This window comes from Caretta caretta, chromosome 2 (genome assembly GCF_965140235.1).
Source record: "Caretta caretta isolate rCarCar2 chromosome 2, rCarCar1.hap1, whole genome shotgun sequence".
Classification (NCBI taxonomy): domain Eukaryota; kingdom Metazoa; phylum Chordata; order Testudines; family Cheloniidae; genus Caretta; species Caretta caretta.
In genome coordinates this window covers 185,844,122-185,862,503 of record NC_134207.1, presented here as the reverse complement: position 1 = coordinate 185,862,503, position 18,382 = coordinate 185,844,122, and the positions used below count along the sequence as shown (strand labels likewise).

The window sequence follows — 18,382 nt, the reverse complement described above, 5'->3', positions numbered from 1 at the left end:
ACACGTTTTTTTTTTCTACTGAGTGCATCCGATGAAGTGAGCTGTAGCTCACAAAAGCTTATGCTCAAATAAATTGGTTAGTCTCTAAGGTGCCACAAGTACTCCTTTTCTTTTTGCAAATACAGACTAACACGGCTGCTACTCTGAAACTTATAGTTTCAGAGGTGTTAGGAGGCAATTGGCAAATCATTGTTTGTAAAATTCTTTGAGATTTTTGAAATTCTTTGAGAAAGAATGCACTACAGAAGTGTAAAGAAGTATTAATAAATCCATGGCAAGGGAGCAAATCATGTGTCGGTATATAGGTTTGTCTGAAGCTCTAGTGATTTATACTATCATCTAATATAATTTATGTGGTTCTGTCAGGAGGGATTTAGGAATACTAACCACTGAATGGATAAGTCAAGCAATGTCCAGCAAAAGGTCACTAGGGCTCGAAAGCAATGCATGATCTCATTGCTGTAGTTTTTGCCCTTTGCCCTCCATGCCCTTTCAACATTTATTTTTCTTCATCATGGCGTATACTAATTTAAGTCCCAATCCTGGAAAAACTTACTACTAAGCGTAGAGAGCTACATTACCATGAGTAGTCCCACTGATTCCAATAAAGCTACTGTCAGTAATAAGGCACATTATGAGCCTTTGCAGGACTGGGGACTTAGATAGCAAACTCTTTGAGGCAGGGACATTTGGCTTAATCCTACTCCCACTGAAGTCAGTTGTCACACTGTCGGGAGTGGCTCATGACTGTGAATGCAATCCTCAAGGGACACAGTCAAAAAGCAGGACAGAAACTCCAAACCAGTTGTCCCTTCTTTCTACAATTAGACTTCACCAACCCAATAACAGTCTTACCATGGGGTCACAGACAGTCCCCTTGGGCTTTCCAGTTTATCTTGCCACCCAAGCAAGCTGGACTGTGTGACAGACAGTCACTTTACACCACAAACCAAAACAATATTCAGGTTACTCCCAGTCCCAAAGGACCAGTCACTTTCCCCAGGTCAATTGTACTCAGATCTCAAACCAAAGACAATGTCTACAGTCAATCCTGTAATAAACTAACTAAAAATTTATTAACAATAAGAAAATAAATAAGGAAGTTATTTACAAGGTTAAAACAGGAACCATACACATACAAATGAGAGGTCTTAGATTTAAAAAGGTAATATAAGTTGTTTTATAAGCAGCTCTGTATGTCCTTCAGGGCTGACCCATGCAGCATGGGGATCTCTTGCTTACGTTTTGGAATCTTTGCCCCCAGAGTTCAGACAGCATAAAGATCCCAGTTTCTCCTTGTCGGAGATTTTATCCCCTTCAGCCCAGAATCTAAGCTGATGGGATGGGGAGTAGGAAATACAATCAATAAGGTCTCTGTCCTTTAATGCTACACAATGCCTCATTTGCCTTCAGTGGTCCATCTTGTGTGCAGGACCAGCACTTTACCTTAATTAATGTTGTTTTTCCTGTATTAATGTATTAAATATTTTTGGATGTTTTTATAGATTTTCGAATATATTGATTTCTATTACAACACAGAATACAAAGTGTACAGTGCTCACTTTATATTATTTTTATTACAAATATTTGCACTGTAAAAATTATAAAATAAATAATATTTTGCAATTCACCTCGTACAAGTACTATAGGGCAATCTCTATTATGAGAGTGTAAGTTACAAATGTAAATTTTTTTTGTTACATAACTGCACTCAAAAACAAAACAATGCAAAACTTTAGTGCCTACAAATCCACTCAGTCCTACACCTTGTTCAGCCAATTGCAAAGAGAAACGAGTTCGTTTACTGGAGATACTGCTGCCTGCTTCTTATTTACGACACCTGAAAGTGAGAATAGGCATTCACATGGCACTTCTGTAGCCAGCGTTGCACGTTATTTATGTTCCAGATATGCTAAACATTTGTATGCCCCTTCATGGCTCAGCCAACATTTTGGAAGACATGCTGATGTTCGTTAAAAAAATTAATTAAATTTGTGACTGAACTCCTTGGGGGAGATTGTATGTCCCCTGTTCTGTTTTACCTGCAATCTGCCATATATTTTATGTTACAGCACTCTCGGATGATGACTCAGCACATGTTGTTTGATTTACAAACACTTTCACTGCAGATTTGACAAAATGCAAAGAAGGTACCAATGTGAGATTTCTAAAAGTAGCTACAGCACTCGACCCATGGTTTAAGAATCTGAAGTGTCTTCCAAAATCTGAAAGGGACGAGATGTGGAGCATGCTTTCAGAAGTCTTAAAAGAGCAACACTCAGATGTGGAAACTACAGAACCTGAACCACCAAAAAAGAAAATCAACCTTCTGCTGGTGGCATCAACCTTCTGTGGTGGATGAAAATGAACATGCATCGGTCTGCTCTGCTTTGGATTGTTATCAAGCAGAACCCATCATCAGCATGGATGCATATCCTCTGGAATGGTGGTTGAAGCATGAAGGGACATATGAATGTTTAATGCATCTGGCATGTAAATATCTTGTGACGCCGGTTACAACAGTGCCATGCAAACGTCTGTTCTCACTTTCAGTTGACATAAACAAGAAGCGGGCAGCATTATCTCCTGGAAATGTAACCAACTTGTTTGTCTGAGTGATTGGCTGAAGTAGGACTGAGTGGACTTGTGGTCTCTAAAGTTTTAAATTGTTTTATTTTTAATGCATTTTTTTTGTACATACACGTCTACCCCTATATAACACGACCCGATATAACGCGGGTTCGCATACAACGCGGTAAAGCTCCAACACGCTGCTCTGAGCAGCGTGTTAAGGGTGCCAGGCCGGGGTGAGGGGTTGGATAAGGGGCAGAGGGTCTCGGGAGTGGTCAGGGGCTCCCCCCCACAGGGTCTGGGAGGCAGAAGCTAGGGGGGGCACTTTTGGGGCCCCACAGTCCCAGAGTGGCCTGGGGGATTAGCAGAGGCCCGGGAGCAGCCCGCTCCTCTTCCCTCGCCCCGGCCCCAGCCGTGTCGCTCGGGGGAGAGGGTTTCGGGGAAGGGATCCCCGCCCACACTCACCGGCAGCAGCAGAAGCAGAGCAGCCTAGCCCAGCCCCAGCCTGCTCCACTCCACCACGGGGGGTGTGAATAGGGGTCAGAGCAGTCAGGGGACAGGGAGCAGGGGGGTTGGGTATGGGGTGGGGTCCTGGGGATGATTAGGGATGGGGGTCTCTGGAGGGGGCGGTCAGGGAACAAGGAACGGGGGGGCCAAAGTCAGTTTTGTCTCCCGAGGACCATGTTATAATCGGGGTAGAGGTGTAATTCAACATTTGTAAGTTCAGTTTTCATGATAAAAAGATTGCACTACAGTACTTACATCTGATGAAGTGAGCTGTGGCTCACGAAAGCTCATGCTCAAATAAATTGGTTAGTCTCTAAGGTGCCACAAGTACTCCTTTTCTTTTTGCGAGTACTTATATTAGGTGATTTGAAAATACTCTTTCTTTTGTTTTTTACAGTGCAAATATTTGTAATAAAAAACAAAGTGAGCATTGTACACTTTGTATTGTATTTCAGAGTAACAGCCGTGTTAGTCTGTATTCGCAAAAAGAAAAGGAGTACTTGTGGCAGCTTAGAGACTAAATGCTCAGATAAATTGGTTAGTCTCTAAGGTGCCACAAGTACTCCTTTTCTTTTTGTATTGTGTTGTAATTGAAATCAATATATTTGAAAATGTAGAAAACATCCAATAATATTCTATTATTGTTTAACAGTGCGATTAATCACGATTAATTTTTTTAATCGCTTGACAGCCCTAATACTAACCCACAGGTAAACCATTTATGCATTTGTCATGCCTGGGCCTTGGCATGAACTGGCACCTGGTCTGCCAGCATCACATCAGTATCACAGTTCACACTGAATTCAGTAGATGCAGGATTGGGCCCATTGTCTTTTACTTGTCTGTAAAGAAAGCATCATGCCCACTTATGGTGCTGGATAAATAACTAATAATAATTGCATACAAAACATATGTTAAAATAAAGTTATTTAGATTGTAAAGTCAAGTGATGTTAAATTAGAAAATGCCAGATTTCTGATTGCTTGTGCATACTTAATTCTGCCTCATCATGTGTCCAACCTTTGCACTGAATTAGGCAGGAGTCCTGTGGAAAAAACTGCATGTGATCATGTAGTTAAAGATTGTATAATAGTGCATATGCACAAGGAAAGCAAATTAAAGTTGCATGAGCAACTGGAATTCTGGTATTTCCTATCTTTTGAGTGCTTGACTTTGCAGCTTTAAATAACTTTCTTTTAATTTTACATGTAATTTTATAGGTTTTTTTAAAAAGGAAAAATATAACAAAAAATTATGTTACATATCACTGTAACAGTCTCCCCCCTTCCCCTATCAGCAGTATTTAAACCATGAACCTTCAGCACAGATAGCTACTACTCAAGCTACAGGACTATTAGCTAGGAGCAGAAGAAGACTACTATCCCAGTGGGAGCTGGGGGTGAGCTACTGGTGCCATATACTCCATTCAGTGGTGGTTAAGGGAAGCCCAACCCAGCCCAGAATTTCCCTTCCCTTCAACGAAATAATAGGAGACATCCTGATCCATATGATGTTCCCTGAATGGAGATGAACTGGTGGGATTACATGCTAGGTCCTGGGGGTTATGTCAGGGGAGCCTGGCCCAGCTGTCTCTCCTGATGGGAGCTCGGAGACATTGACTCATGTGTCTCATGTGTCTCAAGCGGAGGGGATGGAATGTGATGGGATGCTGGAATCATAGGCTGGGGTTGGGTTCTGAGAGCCCATTTGGGTTCTTTCCCCCACCATTTGCTGCTCCAGCAGCTTCCAGGGGTTCACAGTTTAGTGTGCTGGGTAGACAGGGTAAAATGTTTCTGTTGTTATTTTAGTGTGGTGTCCAAATGTTCTGAAAGACAGAAGTGAAATGGTGATTTTCAAAAGTTTATAACTCAGCCAAACCAGAATGAAATTTCAAAGGGTGGGGGTAGTGGGAAGGCACATTTCTAACTTGAGGCTTTGTTTCCCTGCTGAATTTTGAAGCCAACTGCAAACAATGGATGGAGTTGTTAGAGCGTCTCAAAAAAAGATTGCAAGAATATTTTTAATGAAAAGTGTTAGACAATCTAAATATAAGTCATTACCAGCTCCTTCTCTAATATAGTAAATAATGTAGAAAAACAAATTTTAAAATAAAAATACCTTCAGTTTTATTAGTTGCATTACACTAGCACTCAACAGACCAAGGCCCATCTAGTAAGAAACACTCAGCTTGCAATCTTATTTAAGAAACATAAAAGTAGATGAAACAAACAACATAGGGGCGTGGGGAGGGCATGAGAACAACCGTGTAAGAATAATGCCAGGGTCCAGCTTTCCTTCGGCTCACAAAAAAGCTACGCAGCCTGCGTGGCTCTGCTCAGCTCCGCCCGCCCTGGCTTTCGGAGAACAGGTGAGCACAAGGGAAGCGCCACTGCGCAGGCACCTAGCGCTGAATGACCATTGAGTGGTTGGGCGGGAGGCCAGCAAGGACAGAGAGGCGGGGCTATAGAGGGAGGGAGAAGAATTTGAGGGGCGGGGGCGGGGCGAGCAAGGAGGGGAAGTGGGCGGGGCCGGGAGAGAGAGCTCGACGATGACGTTGAGGGGCGGGGCTAAGGAGAACCGGGCGGAGTTAGGGAGGGGGAAGGCGCGTGACTGACGTGAGGTGCTGAGGTCAGAGTTTGCGCAGATCCCGGAAGTGCAGCGGGTGGGCGCGGGCAGTTCTCTGTACTGCTGCGGGCGGACAGGCAGGCCCATCAAGCGCAGGCAGCAGGAAGGAAACATGGCGACCTTTATCTCGGTGCAGTCGAAGAAGGCCTCCGAGGTGGACTTGGCCAAGCCGCTCTGCAAGTTTATCCAGCAGACCTACCCGGCCGGGGACGCGCAGGCCGAGCACTGCCGCGCCGCCGAGGAGCTCAACAAGCTGCGCAAGAGCGCGGTCGGCCGCCCGCTCGACAAGCACGAGAGCTCGCTCGAGACGCTGATGCGGTGAGGCGGGGAGCGCGCGCGGGCTCCACTGCAGCGGGGGAGGAGAGCGACGCCCGGCCCCGTCCGGAGAGGTCGGCGCTGTGCGCCAGCCGGGCGGGCAGGAACTGCAAGGGACGGGTGGGGCAAGCGGGGTGGGGGGTGGCAGGCGGTAGGGTTACCGCTGGGAAGCCCTTGCAGAGCGGACCCGGTGTTTCCCCGCGAGGCGTCGCGCGCCCCCCCCCCCCCACGCCCCGCTGTGGGCTGGCGGGGTTTCTGCCCCCACCCCGGCTGCGTTCACAGAGCGGCGGTTTCTTACCTGGGATGTGCTCGCGCCGCCTGGGCGTCTTGTGCGTGACGTCAGGGGCCTGCCCATCTCGCCGGGGCACCCTGGCCGTGCTGGGAGGCGAGGCGGCGTCGCGTCGCGCCGGTGGCCTGAGCGGGGCAGCCCGTGGGCGCTGGCGGCGCCGCTCTCCGCCCACTGTCTCCGGCCCGTTGCCCCAGGCGGTAGTCCCGGACCTTACTGCCCCCCTCCTGTGGCTTGCAGCTCCCCCCGGCCCGCATCCTCTCGTGCCGTGAGCTGAGCGGTTTTCACGTCGCCGCCTCCTGTTTTCCTGCTCCTCGCTTCTGTCGCGTTTGTGGCTTCTTAACTTTTTGTTGTTATCTTGTGTGTGTTGCGCCCCTTCCCGGCTTCCCAAGCAGCGCGCGCCTGTGGGCGCTGCTGGGTGTGAGGGGAGTCTGGCCCTGTTGTGCCGCGACTCTTGCACTCTAGGTGAGCGGCAAAGGAGAAACAGGACCCGTGGGCAGCTGTGGTGCTGCCTCTACCCTGCAGCGCTGTACACCTGAGTTGCTTCTGTGCCAACTGTTGGGGATGCTGTGCTGCCCACCTGCGCCTTTACTCGTGGAAGCGCTCCATCCCCACTGGATTAGGCACAGTTTGCTTGGGAAACACCGAGGTGGGGGTTGATTACAGGTTTCAGCGTGCCAAATGATACCATGCATGCTGGGACTTGTAGTTTGTAACACAGGTATTGCTAAATTGAAGGAATGGTGTGAAGCCCTTTGGCAAATTGTTAGTGCTGCATTAATGGTGCAAAATCCCTGTTTTAAGATCTCGGAAATATCACAAATAGTAAGCGCCTTTGACAGCCAGGAGAGCAAGTCTAGTTACACAGGCGAAAGGTATTGTAAAAGGGCCTATATGAGCTACAGACCTCTGAAATGTGAATTAGACCAACCTAAGGCTTACACTACAAAATAGTAAAGGAGAAATCAGTACCCCAAAGTGTTTTGTATACTTCGTTCTGAAAGTACCCTATGAAATCTCAGAGGGAGGGAAGTAAATGAAAGAACCTGAGTCTTTAACTCACCAGACTCTCATGAAGGTGGTAATGGAAAACATTATTTGAAAACCAGTGTCTTCTACATGATGCTTTAATGTTGAAAGTAACCAGGTATACGCAGTAAAACATACCACACAAATGGTCAGAATTTGAAGATACTAACTTTTTAGGCCTTGTCTACACTACAGAATTTTGTCAACAAAAGTTATACCGCTTTAATTAAATGTCTTGAATTAAACTACTGTTGCATGTCCACACTATGTTCCTTGTGTTCACAGAGTGCATCCCCACTAACAGCTTTTGCATTAACACAAGAGAGGTGCACCGTGGGTCCTTATCCCACTGTGGAAGGGGGCCGCAGGGTGCTTTGGGAAGGGTGTGCAATGCCTCCTGGGGAAGGTACCGCATCACATGATGCAGGTTTCTCAATCCCATCCTTCCATGGGCATCCTAGTAGATTGCCAGCTGCTTTTCAACTGACGTGTGTGTGGGGAGAGCGTGACAAGGGACTGGTGTGTGTGGGGAGAGACAGAAACAGTATGTGGACACTTCTCCCCCTAGCAGCATCCCTCTCTGCCTGCCTGCCTGCGGTTCTGTGATTCCCTCTGAGTTCTCCCACAGTGTCCTCAGCTGCTGGGAGCAACATCCTCAGCAGCTCTGTGAGCTCTCCACTCTGAGAAATGTCAGAGCTTCCTGGAGCTTTGAAAGGGGAGGGGCGCATGTGTACATAGCTAGATGCAGGGCAGCTGAGTTCATCAGTCCCCACCTTCCCCCTTAATGCCTGCTGTTGTGTTCCTAGTGGGCGGGGGAGCTGAAATTCCATGGTAATGATTTGCTGTTTGCTGCTTGAATTGTATGCTCAGCTGTCAGGACTTCCCAGAACTTTGAAAGGGGAGGGGCCAGGCCTGAACAGCCCACCTGACATTTGGGCGGTGCTGCCGCCTGCGCTTGCTGGTGCCCAGCAAGCTGCTGCCGGCATGGCTGGGCTTCTACATGTCTGCCCTGGCTGCCTTCACTGCTGCTGGTACCACACCGTGAGCTCCTAGGGCAGCCGGGCTGGGCGATTTAGAAGGGCCTGCTGCTATTGTGGCAGTGGCTCGGGGCCTGCTGGCCTTTTCAAATGGCCTGGGCCCCTTGGCAATTCTCCCCTCCCCCCCCAGGTCAGCAGGCCTGGGAGGCGTGCAGGCCTGTAGGGCAGCTGAGTGCAAAACAGTGAGCAGAGCAGTTATGGTGTGCGTTGTGGGATGCTGGAGGAGGCCAGATCTGGCAATATAATGAATGGTAGTGTCTACACTGATGCTTTAACTTAGCCACACAAAAAAACCCAATAGCTTCTCAACTCACATAGAAGAGCAGAAGAATTATAGCTAGGTTGAAATACTGAAAAACGGTAGCAGTATTCCTGTGGCATCTGTTAATACAAACCTGCATATTAAAGTTTAGGACATTCATCTTCATCTCTATAGAAAAGGCATTTCTTCCTATATAAATTCTTATCCCCTCTGCCACCTTTCTTACAGATCTTTGGGCACAGTGCCACTCCACCAATGAACTTTGTCCACAAAACCTAAGTGACCCCACAAAGATCACACCAAGGGAAACTTTCTCTACAAGGGCTATGAACAGCGTATTGTCAGCAGTTACCGCTTACCACAAGCTCTCTCTAAGGAAGCACATTTATTCTTTAGGTAAAAACATTACAGAGAAAACATAATAACAACAAAAGTTCCTATTTGCATGCTAAAAGCTTTCCAGAGGTTGCACATCAGTCTTATGGGGCCTTTGTAGGCCAGAGTTTTTCCAGACTGTCCACAATGCAGCCTTTTTGTCCCAAAAGTCCATGTTTCTTTGTGTTGGTCTCTGGAAAACCCAGTTTGAGCCAGTGTATGCAAGCCTCCCTAGGGGTTGGCATCTCTCTGGAGGTGTTTACAATCAAAATGATTCAGATTAATCATCCCCCCCCCCCCACTGCTTTTGGTTGCTTTTGGTTCTTGCGGGGAGCTGTGAAACCTTATCCTCTGGAGTTGCATACAATTCCTGGCCAACAGTGATACACACACTTGGTACATCATGGTCTCCAGAGATACTGCATGGCACTGCAATATGTGTCACAAGCACCATCCTGCAGCTTAGCCCTGATGGCTTTTTAACAGGCTCGGGTGTTAGCTTATCTAGGCAGTTAATTGAATAGCAAATTTAAGAGGAATGAGTCTTGCAAGGGTAGCCTGGGCCTATGCTTGCCTTAAAGGAGCCAGCAACTCTCTGCCAGGGACACAACAATTTGAGATTCTCATTTGTCTGAGAATTTTGTGCCTACTTTGGTAACACTTACGATTATTATAACTGAAGAATATAGAAAGGGAAGGAAATCTTTTTTTTCCAGTTGATTTTGTGAATATCTATAGTCATAGTGTTTTCACTGTATAGCATTGACTTTGCTTGAAAAAATGTTTATAAACATCAACATGGAGGCAGAAAGAATAATTCTTTCAATAGGAATTTTAAAAAAGGACATGCCTATTTCTATCAAACTGGAATTTCTTTAAGTTAATTTTAAAAAATCAAGTTGACTGTATCCCTTTTTAATATAACAATTTATTTTCATACTATATTCATCAACATTTTGTAGGGAAATAAAGCGGGCTATCTGACAGAAGCTAAATTTAAAGGTTTCAGAGTAGCAGCCGTGTTAGTCTGTATTCGCAAAAAGAAAAGGAGTACTTGTGGCACCTTAGAGACTAACCAATTTATCTGAGCATAAGCTTTCGTGAGCTACAGCTCAGTTCATCGGATGCATTCAGATGAATGCTTCCGATGAAGTGAGCTGTAGCTCACGAAAGCTTATGCTCAAATTTGTTAGTCTCTAAGGTGCCACAAGTACTCCTTTTCTTTTTGCTAAATTTAAATAAATTCACATCCCACTCCGCTGTGTAGTTGATTAGATTTAGGCTCTAGAAGCCCATAAAAAGGGGTATATCTGTGGAATTCCAAAGGGAGTGTAAGGGTCATAGACTGAGAGATCTACCACAGCCATTACCAGAGTATTTGATTCAAAGATGGTGAGAGTTGGCCAGTTGACTTTAGGTGCCAGGTTGTAGGACACTTAGGGACTTAAAAATAAGGGTAGCTAGGTGATATATCAACCCTGCAGTGGCACAGCTACAGTGCTGCAGCTGTCCACTGTAGTGTAGCTGCTTCCTACAGTGATGGAAGAGGTTTTTCCATCTATTTTAGGAAATCCACCTCTCCGAGAAGTGGTAGCTCGGTCTAGAGAAGAATTTTTCTGACAGCCCAGTTGAGTCTGCACTGGGCTTAGGTTGTCATAACTACTCCACAGAAGGTGCAAACTTTTTCACAGCCCTGAGCAATGTAGCTAGGTCAATCTAATTTTTATGTGTAGACTAGGCTTGTATTTTTTAAGGATGTAATATAAATTAATTGCCAACGCTTTGAATTGCACCTAGAAGTGAACAGGAATTAAGTACAAATACTTCAGCAGGCTGTGTGATTTTGGAACTTTAAAATCACTTCTGTCATCACTAGCTACTTTGACTTAAAGATATTTTTAGTAACTGCTATCTTGAAATGCTAGAAATAACTTGCTTTGTCATCTGCAATCCACCTGGAAGTCCAGTTTGCAAATGGTATACAGCATTAATCTCTAACTAGCACTTTTAGAGAGCCTGTTACATTCCTATAATAATGGAGGTGTTACTGAGGGAAAGAAGGAAGCCATTGTTCTGAGTGACTTGGTTTTAAGTTTTGTCACCTGCCAAGAGGGAAATATCGAGAGAGAGAGAGAAGCTAATTTCTACCCTTTCCACTTGTGTAAGGTATGTTTCTAGAATTTGTGGATCATGAAATCTAGTGTCTTACATTTGTGAGTCCCTCATTTTAGAATTGTCTTCCTTGCTTTAGCTTAGTACTAAATATACCAAGTCCCATACTGTGATCCAGTATTTATTGGCTAAGTGAGGCCCTACTCAAAAGTGATGACATTTGTTTGTTGGTGTAACATAACTTCTGAACACTGTTTCAAATTAGTTCCTTCAGGGAGTGTTCTAGGCATGAGTGGGCAGAACCCTATAGATTTTGGTGAAAATTGGGTAAACTAGAAAAGAGGCTTGCACAGCTGTGGGGTGGATGCTTAGCCAGCAGAGGGAGTGGAGAATAAGAGTCTTTATTTCTTCTTTTCTAATGCCCTGCCTCACCAAACCCTGTTCGGTTGGAGTGGAGGGGTGAGAAGGAGAGGGCACCTCCCTTCCAGTTCAAGGAAAAGATGGGTACATTAGAGGGGAAGAAAAAGGGGGCGGGGGGGGGAGAGAGAGAGAGACAGAGGCCTTGTTATGAGGGAAGGAGGTGGAAGGTTTTTCAAGGAATCCCTGAAGTAGAGGAGAATGTGAGTGTGGCACACATGGAGCTTGCGGGGGTGACTGGAAGGAAACAAGGAGCCCTTGGTGTATCCAGTGAGCTCCGTGTATAGAAGTGTGCAACACTCTAGTTTATTTTCATTACGAAAGTAGTTCTGGGAGGCCAGCAGAGAATGGGGCTTCGTTGTGCTAGGCAAACATAGTGACCAAAGAGCTTGCAATCAAAATAGACAAATGGTTGCAGGTAGAGAGAGAACATACAAGTTGAATCGGCATGGTGATGGTTATGAAATGTTATGTTATGATCTTTTAAATTTAATTTAATTCTCTGTAACATGATCATGAATGTCAAGGGGAAATTTATTTCCTTGTCTGTCATATGTTCCTACAGTGGACCCTTTGCATAAGGATCTCTTTCCTCCTCCTACCACATGTAGGAAGGGATGGAAAAGACACATTGTCCTCTGTATCCCTTGCCTTCCATCCACCTCCCCTCCTAGATCCATGGTGGCTGCTGCCACATTGGAGGCACATTGCATGTTCTAGTTATCTCTCCCAAGATGTTGCAGAATTAGTGGGGGAGTTCCGTTATTTAGGTATGGAGGCAACCCTCCCTTCTTCCTCAATGTAAACAAAACCAGTACAACTCTTAATCTGGTATTTAACTCAGCTTTTTTTGTCTGTTGCTCTAGATACTACGATCAGCTATGTTCCATAGAGCCAAAATTTCCATTTTCTGAAAATCAGGTAAGGTGTAAAAGACTTGCATTGGCTTCACATATACTATATTGGGACAATGGTTCATGGAAACCAGGATGTCTTTTTTTTTTAATATTATTTCTACTCCTTTTAGGCCTATGTCTAAGGCAGTGCTTCTCCCAGGAAAGACATTAATCTATCTCTCTCTCTCCTTACTTGTGGTTGTAGATATGTTTAATCCTGATACTTTGAGATTTCACCTGTGGTAGCTATCATTGCTCTCATTTTACAGATGCCCAAATGCAGGCTCAGAAAAAATGTGATTTTTCTGGAGGTCACTGTGATCTGGTCCATCAATAACAGTGGCACTTATTCAGCTAGAGCAGGGGTCAGCAACCTTTCAGAAGTGGTGTGCTGAGTCTTCATTTATTCACTCTAATTTAAAGTTTCACGGGCCAGTAATACATTTTAACGTTTTTAGAAGGTCTCTTTCTATAAGTCTTCAATATATAACTGAACTGTTGTTGTATGTAAAGTAAATAAGGTTTTTAAAATGTTTAAGAAGCTTCATTTAAAATTTAAATTAAAATGCAGAGTCCCTGGACCAGTGGCCAGGACCCGGGCAGTGTGAGTGCCAATGAAAATCAGCTCGCGTGCCATCTTTGGAACGCATGCCATAGGTTGCCTACCCCGGGCTATAGGGTTCATTTGCAATCACCTTATTTGCTAGTGTACACTATTTTAAATTCTGTATTTAAACCTGATTTATTTTTAATAAGGGTTGCAAATTCTTTCTTTATGAGCAAAGAGATCTTGAGTTCTTTTAGCTCTGTTTGGTCTACATCAGTCTTTGAGGTGTAAGAAGACATCAGTCCTCCATTTCGAGTTGGCTGTACCAGTGTCTAGGGCAAAAGTCACCATTTCTGCTTCTTTCAAGGCCTGCTCCTTTTGGACAGTGATGTCTTTGACAAAAAGACTGACATACTTCTTACAAAGAGATTTGTATGACAGCAACTTAATCCTTCTTTTAAAAGTTCTAAGTTCTACAAGGTTTATTCAAAGAGAGCGTCTACTGACGTCTGTAAAGGGTGCTCTAAGGTAGGATGGCTCAGTAAAGGGGAAATAATTGGAAGTGATGGTAAAGAGAACCCAGGGGAGAATATATTTTTGTATATAGTGCAACTTCTGGCATGGGGCTGCCCTCTATGATAAATTCTGTTGTGATGATCTTCGCACTTTGCCATGCTGAAGAATTGAAGAACTTTATCTGAGTTTCTCAAACCTTCTTCTCTTCAAGAAGCAAGGCCTACAAATCCCACACTCCATGGGGATAAAATATGGCAGGTACCCTTTTCTGCTCTCAGTACTTGCTCAGAGTGGGAAATTCTCAAAGATTTTGTATTAGTAATTTTTGTCATGGTTACAAGGCTAGCTACACCTCTGACCCTTTCTCTGCTCTCTCTGAGAGCACCTCCATTAGGACTAAGGCTTCCTACTTGGCCTTTCCTGGGATGGAATCCCATGGTTCTCTCTCTTTTAGACTGGGTACTAGGATATAGGCCCTATGTACTGACTCTGCTTTCCTGGCAGGTCCAACTAGATACAGGTACCAGTAGAGTTGGCAACCCTCCAGGATTGGCCGGGAGTCTCCTGGAATCGGCATTGATATCCCAGTGGCTATTGAAAGCAATCCAGGAGATTTTAATAGGATATTTTAAGAAAATGAAATTATGTCCTGTTGCGGGGGGGGAAATCTCCCAGAATAGCTTCAGTCAGAGCTGGCAGCCAGTGGTGGTTCTTTGTGGGAGTCTGACCAGTTGTGAATAGGGATCCAAACAACAGTCCTTCCTATAACAAAGTATTTTTTGTTCTTAACAGTAGGAACAAAACATTAACATAAGAAAAAAGGATTTATTAAAACAACAAAAGGTCGAGACACAGGTCTCTTACACTCAGACTCCTAGGCAGGCCTAGTTTGCCCCAGGCCCCTAACCTCTGAGTGTCTGCATCTCAGTCTCCTAACTCTCTCTCCCCCTGCTGTTGAGGGAGTGTCCTTTTAAAATCCAGATAGTTTTAGTTTTCTTTTCCTTGATCTTGGATCTGCTTCGCAAAACCAGTTTGAGTGCAGTAGAGTTTCAGAAGTGGAAATTCAAAGTGAATGGCTCTTGTGTGTGTTTGCTGGGAAGCGTGTATCAGGATTCACACATACACATTCCTTCCTGGGTGCATTTCCAAACAATCCTACTATTGAGTTAAATCAGTGTATGCACGCATAAGCAGCACAATCATCCAGGCAAGATATGATATTCATAAATTATTGTAGAGCATCTTCAAATCCATCACAGGTCTTTAAATAAAAAGAAAAGTCAGTGTACTTTACTTTGGAGAATGGTTAGGTTTCCTTGTAGCTTTGGAAATTTCTCACATTAGCACTCTCGCTCTCCTGCTGGTAATAGCTCACCTTTAAGTGATCACTCTCGTTACAGTGTGTATGGTAACACCCATTGTTTCATGTTCTCTGTGTATATAAATCTCCCCACTGTATTTTCCACTGAATGCATCCGATGAAGTGAGCTGTAGCTCACGAAAGCTTATGCTCAAATAAATTCGTTAGTCTCTTAAGGTGCCACAAGTCCTCCTTTTCTTTCTTCAGGGGAAGGAGGTTCTGCCCTGTCATTCACAGGTATAATTCTGCTTCCAAACTGTGAGCATTAAAACCTGTTGTGAGAATCTGTGAACCTTGCTTATTGAAGAAATTTTTGTAAGCTCCGATAGAAAGTTGAGTAGGAAAATGTATAAGTGAAACTTAAGACTGTCTTAAGGTTCATAGAATTTTTGTAACATTGCTAAACATTATAATGCTTTAATTAGAATGAAACAGATAAAACTGTGTGCTGGATGTCTTCTTAAAATAAGTCTTTCTAAAATGAAATGCAGTGCATTCTCCTTCCCTTTTTTCAGATCTGTGTGACCTTTACATGGAAAGATGCCTTTGATAAAGGGTCGCTTTTTGGAGGATCTGTCAAACTTGGTAGGTAATTCTAATAATGAATTTTGAAAATATTCATATATTGATGGTGTCCTGCTTTTCAACATCTCCATTTCTCACTGTGGCTGTTTCAGTGAGTCCAGGCACTAGAACCCCCCTTGGAGATTTTATCCCTTTGGAGCTATGCAACTAGCAGGTGTTTGCAGCAATGCAGGACAGTCTTTTCAAAACAAGGCAGCTTTTATTAACTGATTGGAATACAGTATTTTTGGGGTCCTTTTTTCATTCAAAAAAAAAAAAAAAAAGCCAAGCTTGTATGTGTTACCATGTTGGCAGCACTACCTTCCTCTCTGGCCCCCACTATCCAGGATTGTGTGTCTGCAGTGGGCAGCAGAATACTTTTTACAGCTCCTGACACATCAGTTCTTTGTTTCAAGCTCTACTCTTGCTTTTTTCCTGTGTTCTGCTGGCCAAGGGAGGTAGTTGTTGAAAGTTGTCTGGCGGTTGGCCCTCCACTTTTTCTTCGAGGTAATTCAGTGTGTTTGACAGTTCTTGGGGGTCCATTCTTACCAACCCAGATGTATGTACATGACCAACACCCATCTTTTATTCCCCTGTCCTAGAGAAGAATTTAAACCCTTCATTCTTAGAAGGTCATATTACAAAAGTGAAACCAAGTCACACATTTTTTCATAAAATACAAAAGTTTTCCCCATTCCACTTGGCATTACGTGCAGTCACTGTGTTCAGCTGGATTAATAAGACTGACTTCCTCTCTTCCTCAGTATGTTACTTTTGGTTTATTACTGAAGCCCTACAGATGATTTATTACAGTACTTCTCACTGTTAGGGGTGTCCTAGTGGGCCATACTTCACCAGTTGATGGAGAGGAAACATTTAAATCTCGTGGTCACTACTAGAAGGGAGGGGAAGAAAGGAACAGTATACTCCCTCCTGCCGCTGCGTTGTTCTAACCTTATCACTTTGGACCTCTCTCCCCTTTCCTTTCTCTTCTCCTTCCTGCCCCAGTTTATAAAATGTTCTATTGTGTGGGAAAGGGAAAGTCTTGTTCAGAGCAGAGAAGAGCGCAGTGCAAGTGGGTGGGAGAAAGCACTTCCAGCAGCAGTGAGTTTACCCTATCTCACATCACAAAGCAGCAGCATATGACTAATAACTTCTCCAAGGCTACTAATGGGCTTGGCTGCTTGATATTCAGAGCCAAGTGTTTCCCAAGGTGTGGATTAGGTACATCCTCTTGGGCTGTGAAGAACTGCTGGGGGTTGGACAGGCCTCTCAGTTCTCCAGAGTGAAGGTTTAATTTAAATAAGGATGTGTCTACCCTGCGGCTGGGAGGTACAATACCCAACTCCGATGACTGACTCATGAGTGGCCATACTGAGTCAGACCAATGGTCCATCCAGTCCAGCATCTTGCATTGGCCACTGTCAGAGACCAGATATTTCAGAGGAAATGAATAGAACAAGGCAATTTGGAGTGATGTGTCCCATCATCCAGTCCCAGCCACTCACAGTTCGAGATTAGGAACGCCTGGGGCGTGGTGTCCCTCATGCTAGTTTTGCTCAAACTAATGCACTAAAAAAAGGCAGCGTAGATATTGTGACACAAGCAGCATCTCAAGCTAGCTGCCCAAGTACAAACTCACCAACCCTCTGGGTCAGAGCTCAGGTGGCCAGCCCAAGCCTCTGCCTGCGCTGCAATGTCCACATTGCCATTTTTATCATTCTAGCTCAAGCAAAGCTAGTGCGAGTAACTGTCTGTGCTGAGAATCATACCTCTCAGCTGCAGTGTAGACATACCCTAAGTCTCTAGCTGTTATGGTTGTAAAGAGAATCTAGACAACATGAAACCAGTGCAACTAATGCAAAGAGATCTGCCAGAATTTGCAGTGATCGTGAAACAATAGCTCTTAGGTCTGAAATGCTCCATTCATTTCAGTAGGTGCTAACTTAAATGTCAGTGATGATAGTTTAAATGTTAATAATTGACTATTTCACTGATTGTTTAAAGCATCCAAGAGGAAGTATCATGCACAGCTACACAATCTACTCTTAAGCAACTGCTCACTTTGAGCAGGACTTCAACAGTAATGCATGCTGGAACTGAAGATTTGTGACTTCATTTTTCCTAATGGTGGGCTTATCTTTCAAAAGTTGGGGAAATGCTGTGCTAGATGCAAGATTCAGCCTTCTCTGGATAAACAAGGACTCTTCTTCCTTTGTGGTTCTCTTTAACATACAGGATCAGAGTGATTTGAGTGTTAAAAGTTCCATACAGTTGCTTCCTTAGCTTCTTGTTTGAAACTACTGGTGGTGTCTCCAAATTTGGAAGGTCCTAACCCTCTTTAAGTGTTGGCCTTCTTGTCTTTAGGAGGGCAAAATGCTGAAGCTTATTTTCCGTACAGAATGCTCACTCTGGCTTTTTTGGTTTCAGCTCTGGCAAGTTTGGGATATGAGAAGACTTGCGTTTTGTTCAACTGTGGATCATTAGCTAGTCAGATTGCATCAGAGCAGAATCTGGATAATGATGAAGGATTGAAAACTGCTGCTAAACATTATCAGGTGTGAAAGTCTCTCTGTACTGACTCAAAACATTGTAACTATAAATGTTTAAAATTAAAAATATCCAGGTAAGAAAAAAATATCTTAACCTCCCATTAAGAAAAGCTTGAAACTGTTGACCTCTGACTGAATACCAGAACTGTAATTGGCCAAACTCAGAACACCCCAAATAAACATCTTCTATTTTAACCTGTAAACATGACTCTACCCCACCCCCAGTCTCTGCCTTTCATTAAATGGTCTGAGCAGCTGATCTTTACTGATATTTACTCCTTTTTTTTTTAAAGTATGATTTAATGCTATGTTGAATAAGTTACGTTTGCAAGTTCCTTGAGAAGCCTAAATAGATGGCAAACTATCTTTGTGTTTGCTGAAGCCTTTGAACTATATTGGCTATGTCCTTAG

At 44.2% G+C, this 18,382-nt stretch overlaps 1 protein-coding gene and 1 long non-coding RNA gene across 3 annotated transcripts in view; one reads left to right on the top strand and one right to left on the bottom strand.

Annotated features, from left to right (window-relative positions):
- LOC125631774 (uncharacterized) overlaps nucleotides 1-6,473 on the bottom strand; it is a 31,788-nt gene extending 25,315 nt beyond the window's left edge. Inside the window, exon 1 of the long non-coding RNA XR_007355058.2 lies at nucleotides 6,317-6,473. This is a non-coding gene — a long non-coding RNA (uncharacterized LOC125631774). The remainder of the gene's footprint in view (nucleotides 1-6,316) is intronic.
- Nucleotides 5,708-18,382, top strand: part of PDCD6IP (programmed cell death 6 interacting protein) — a 50,231-nt gene continuing 37,556 nt past the window's right edge. Inside the window, exons 1-4 of one of the 2 annotated variants that reach the window (XM_048838948.2) lie at nucleotides 5,708-6,021; nucleotides 12,403-12,457; nucleotides 15,371-15,440; nucleotides 17,850-17,977. In XM_048838948.2, coding sequence (XP_048694905.2) covers nucleotides 5,816-6,021; nucleotides 12,403-12,457; nucleotides 15,371-15,440; nucleotides 17,850-17,977 — 459 coding nt within the window. In that variant the 5' untranslated portion in view covers nucleotides 5,708-5,815. The remainder of the gene's footprint in view (nucleotides 6,022-12,402; nucleotides 12,458-15,370; nucleotides 15,441-17,849; nucleotides 17,978-18,382) is intronic. The other variant, XM_048838949.2, reaches the window with a different exon arrangement.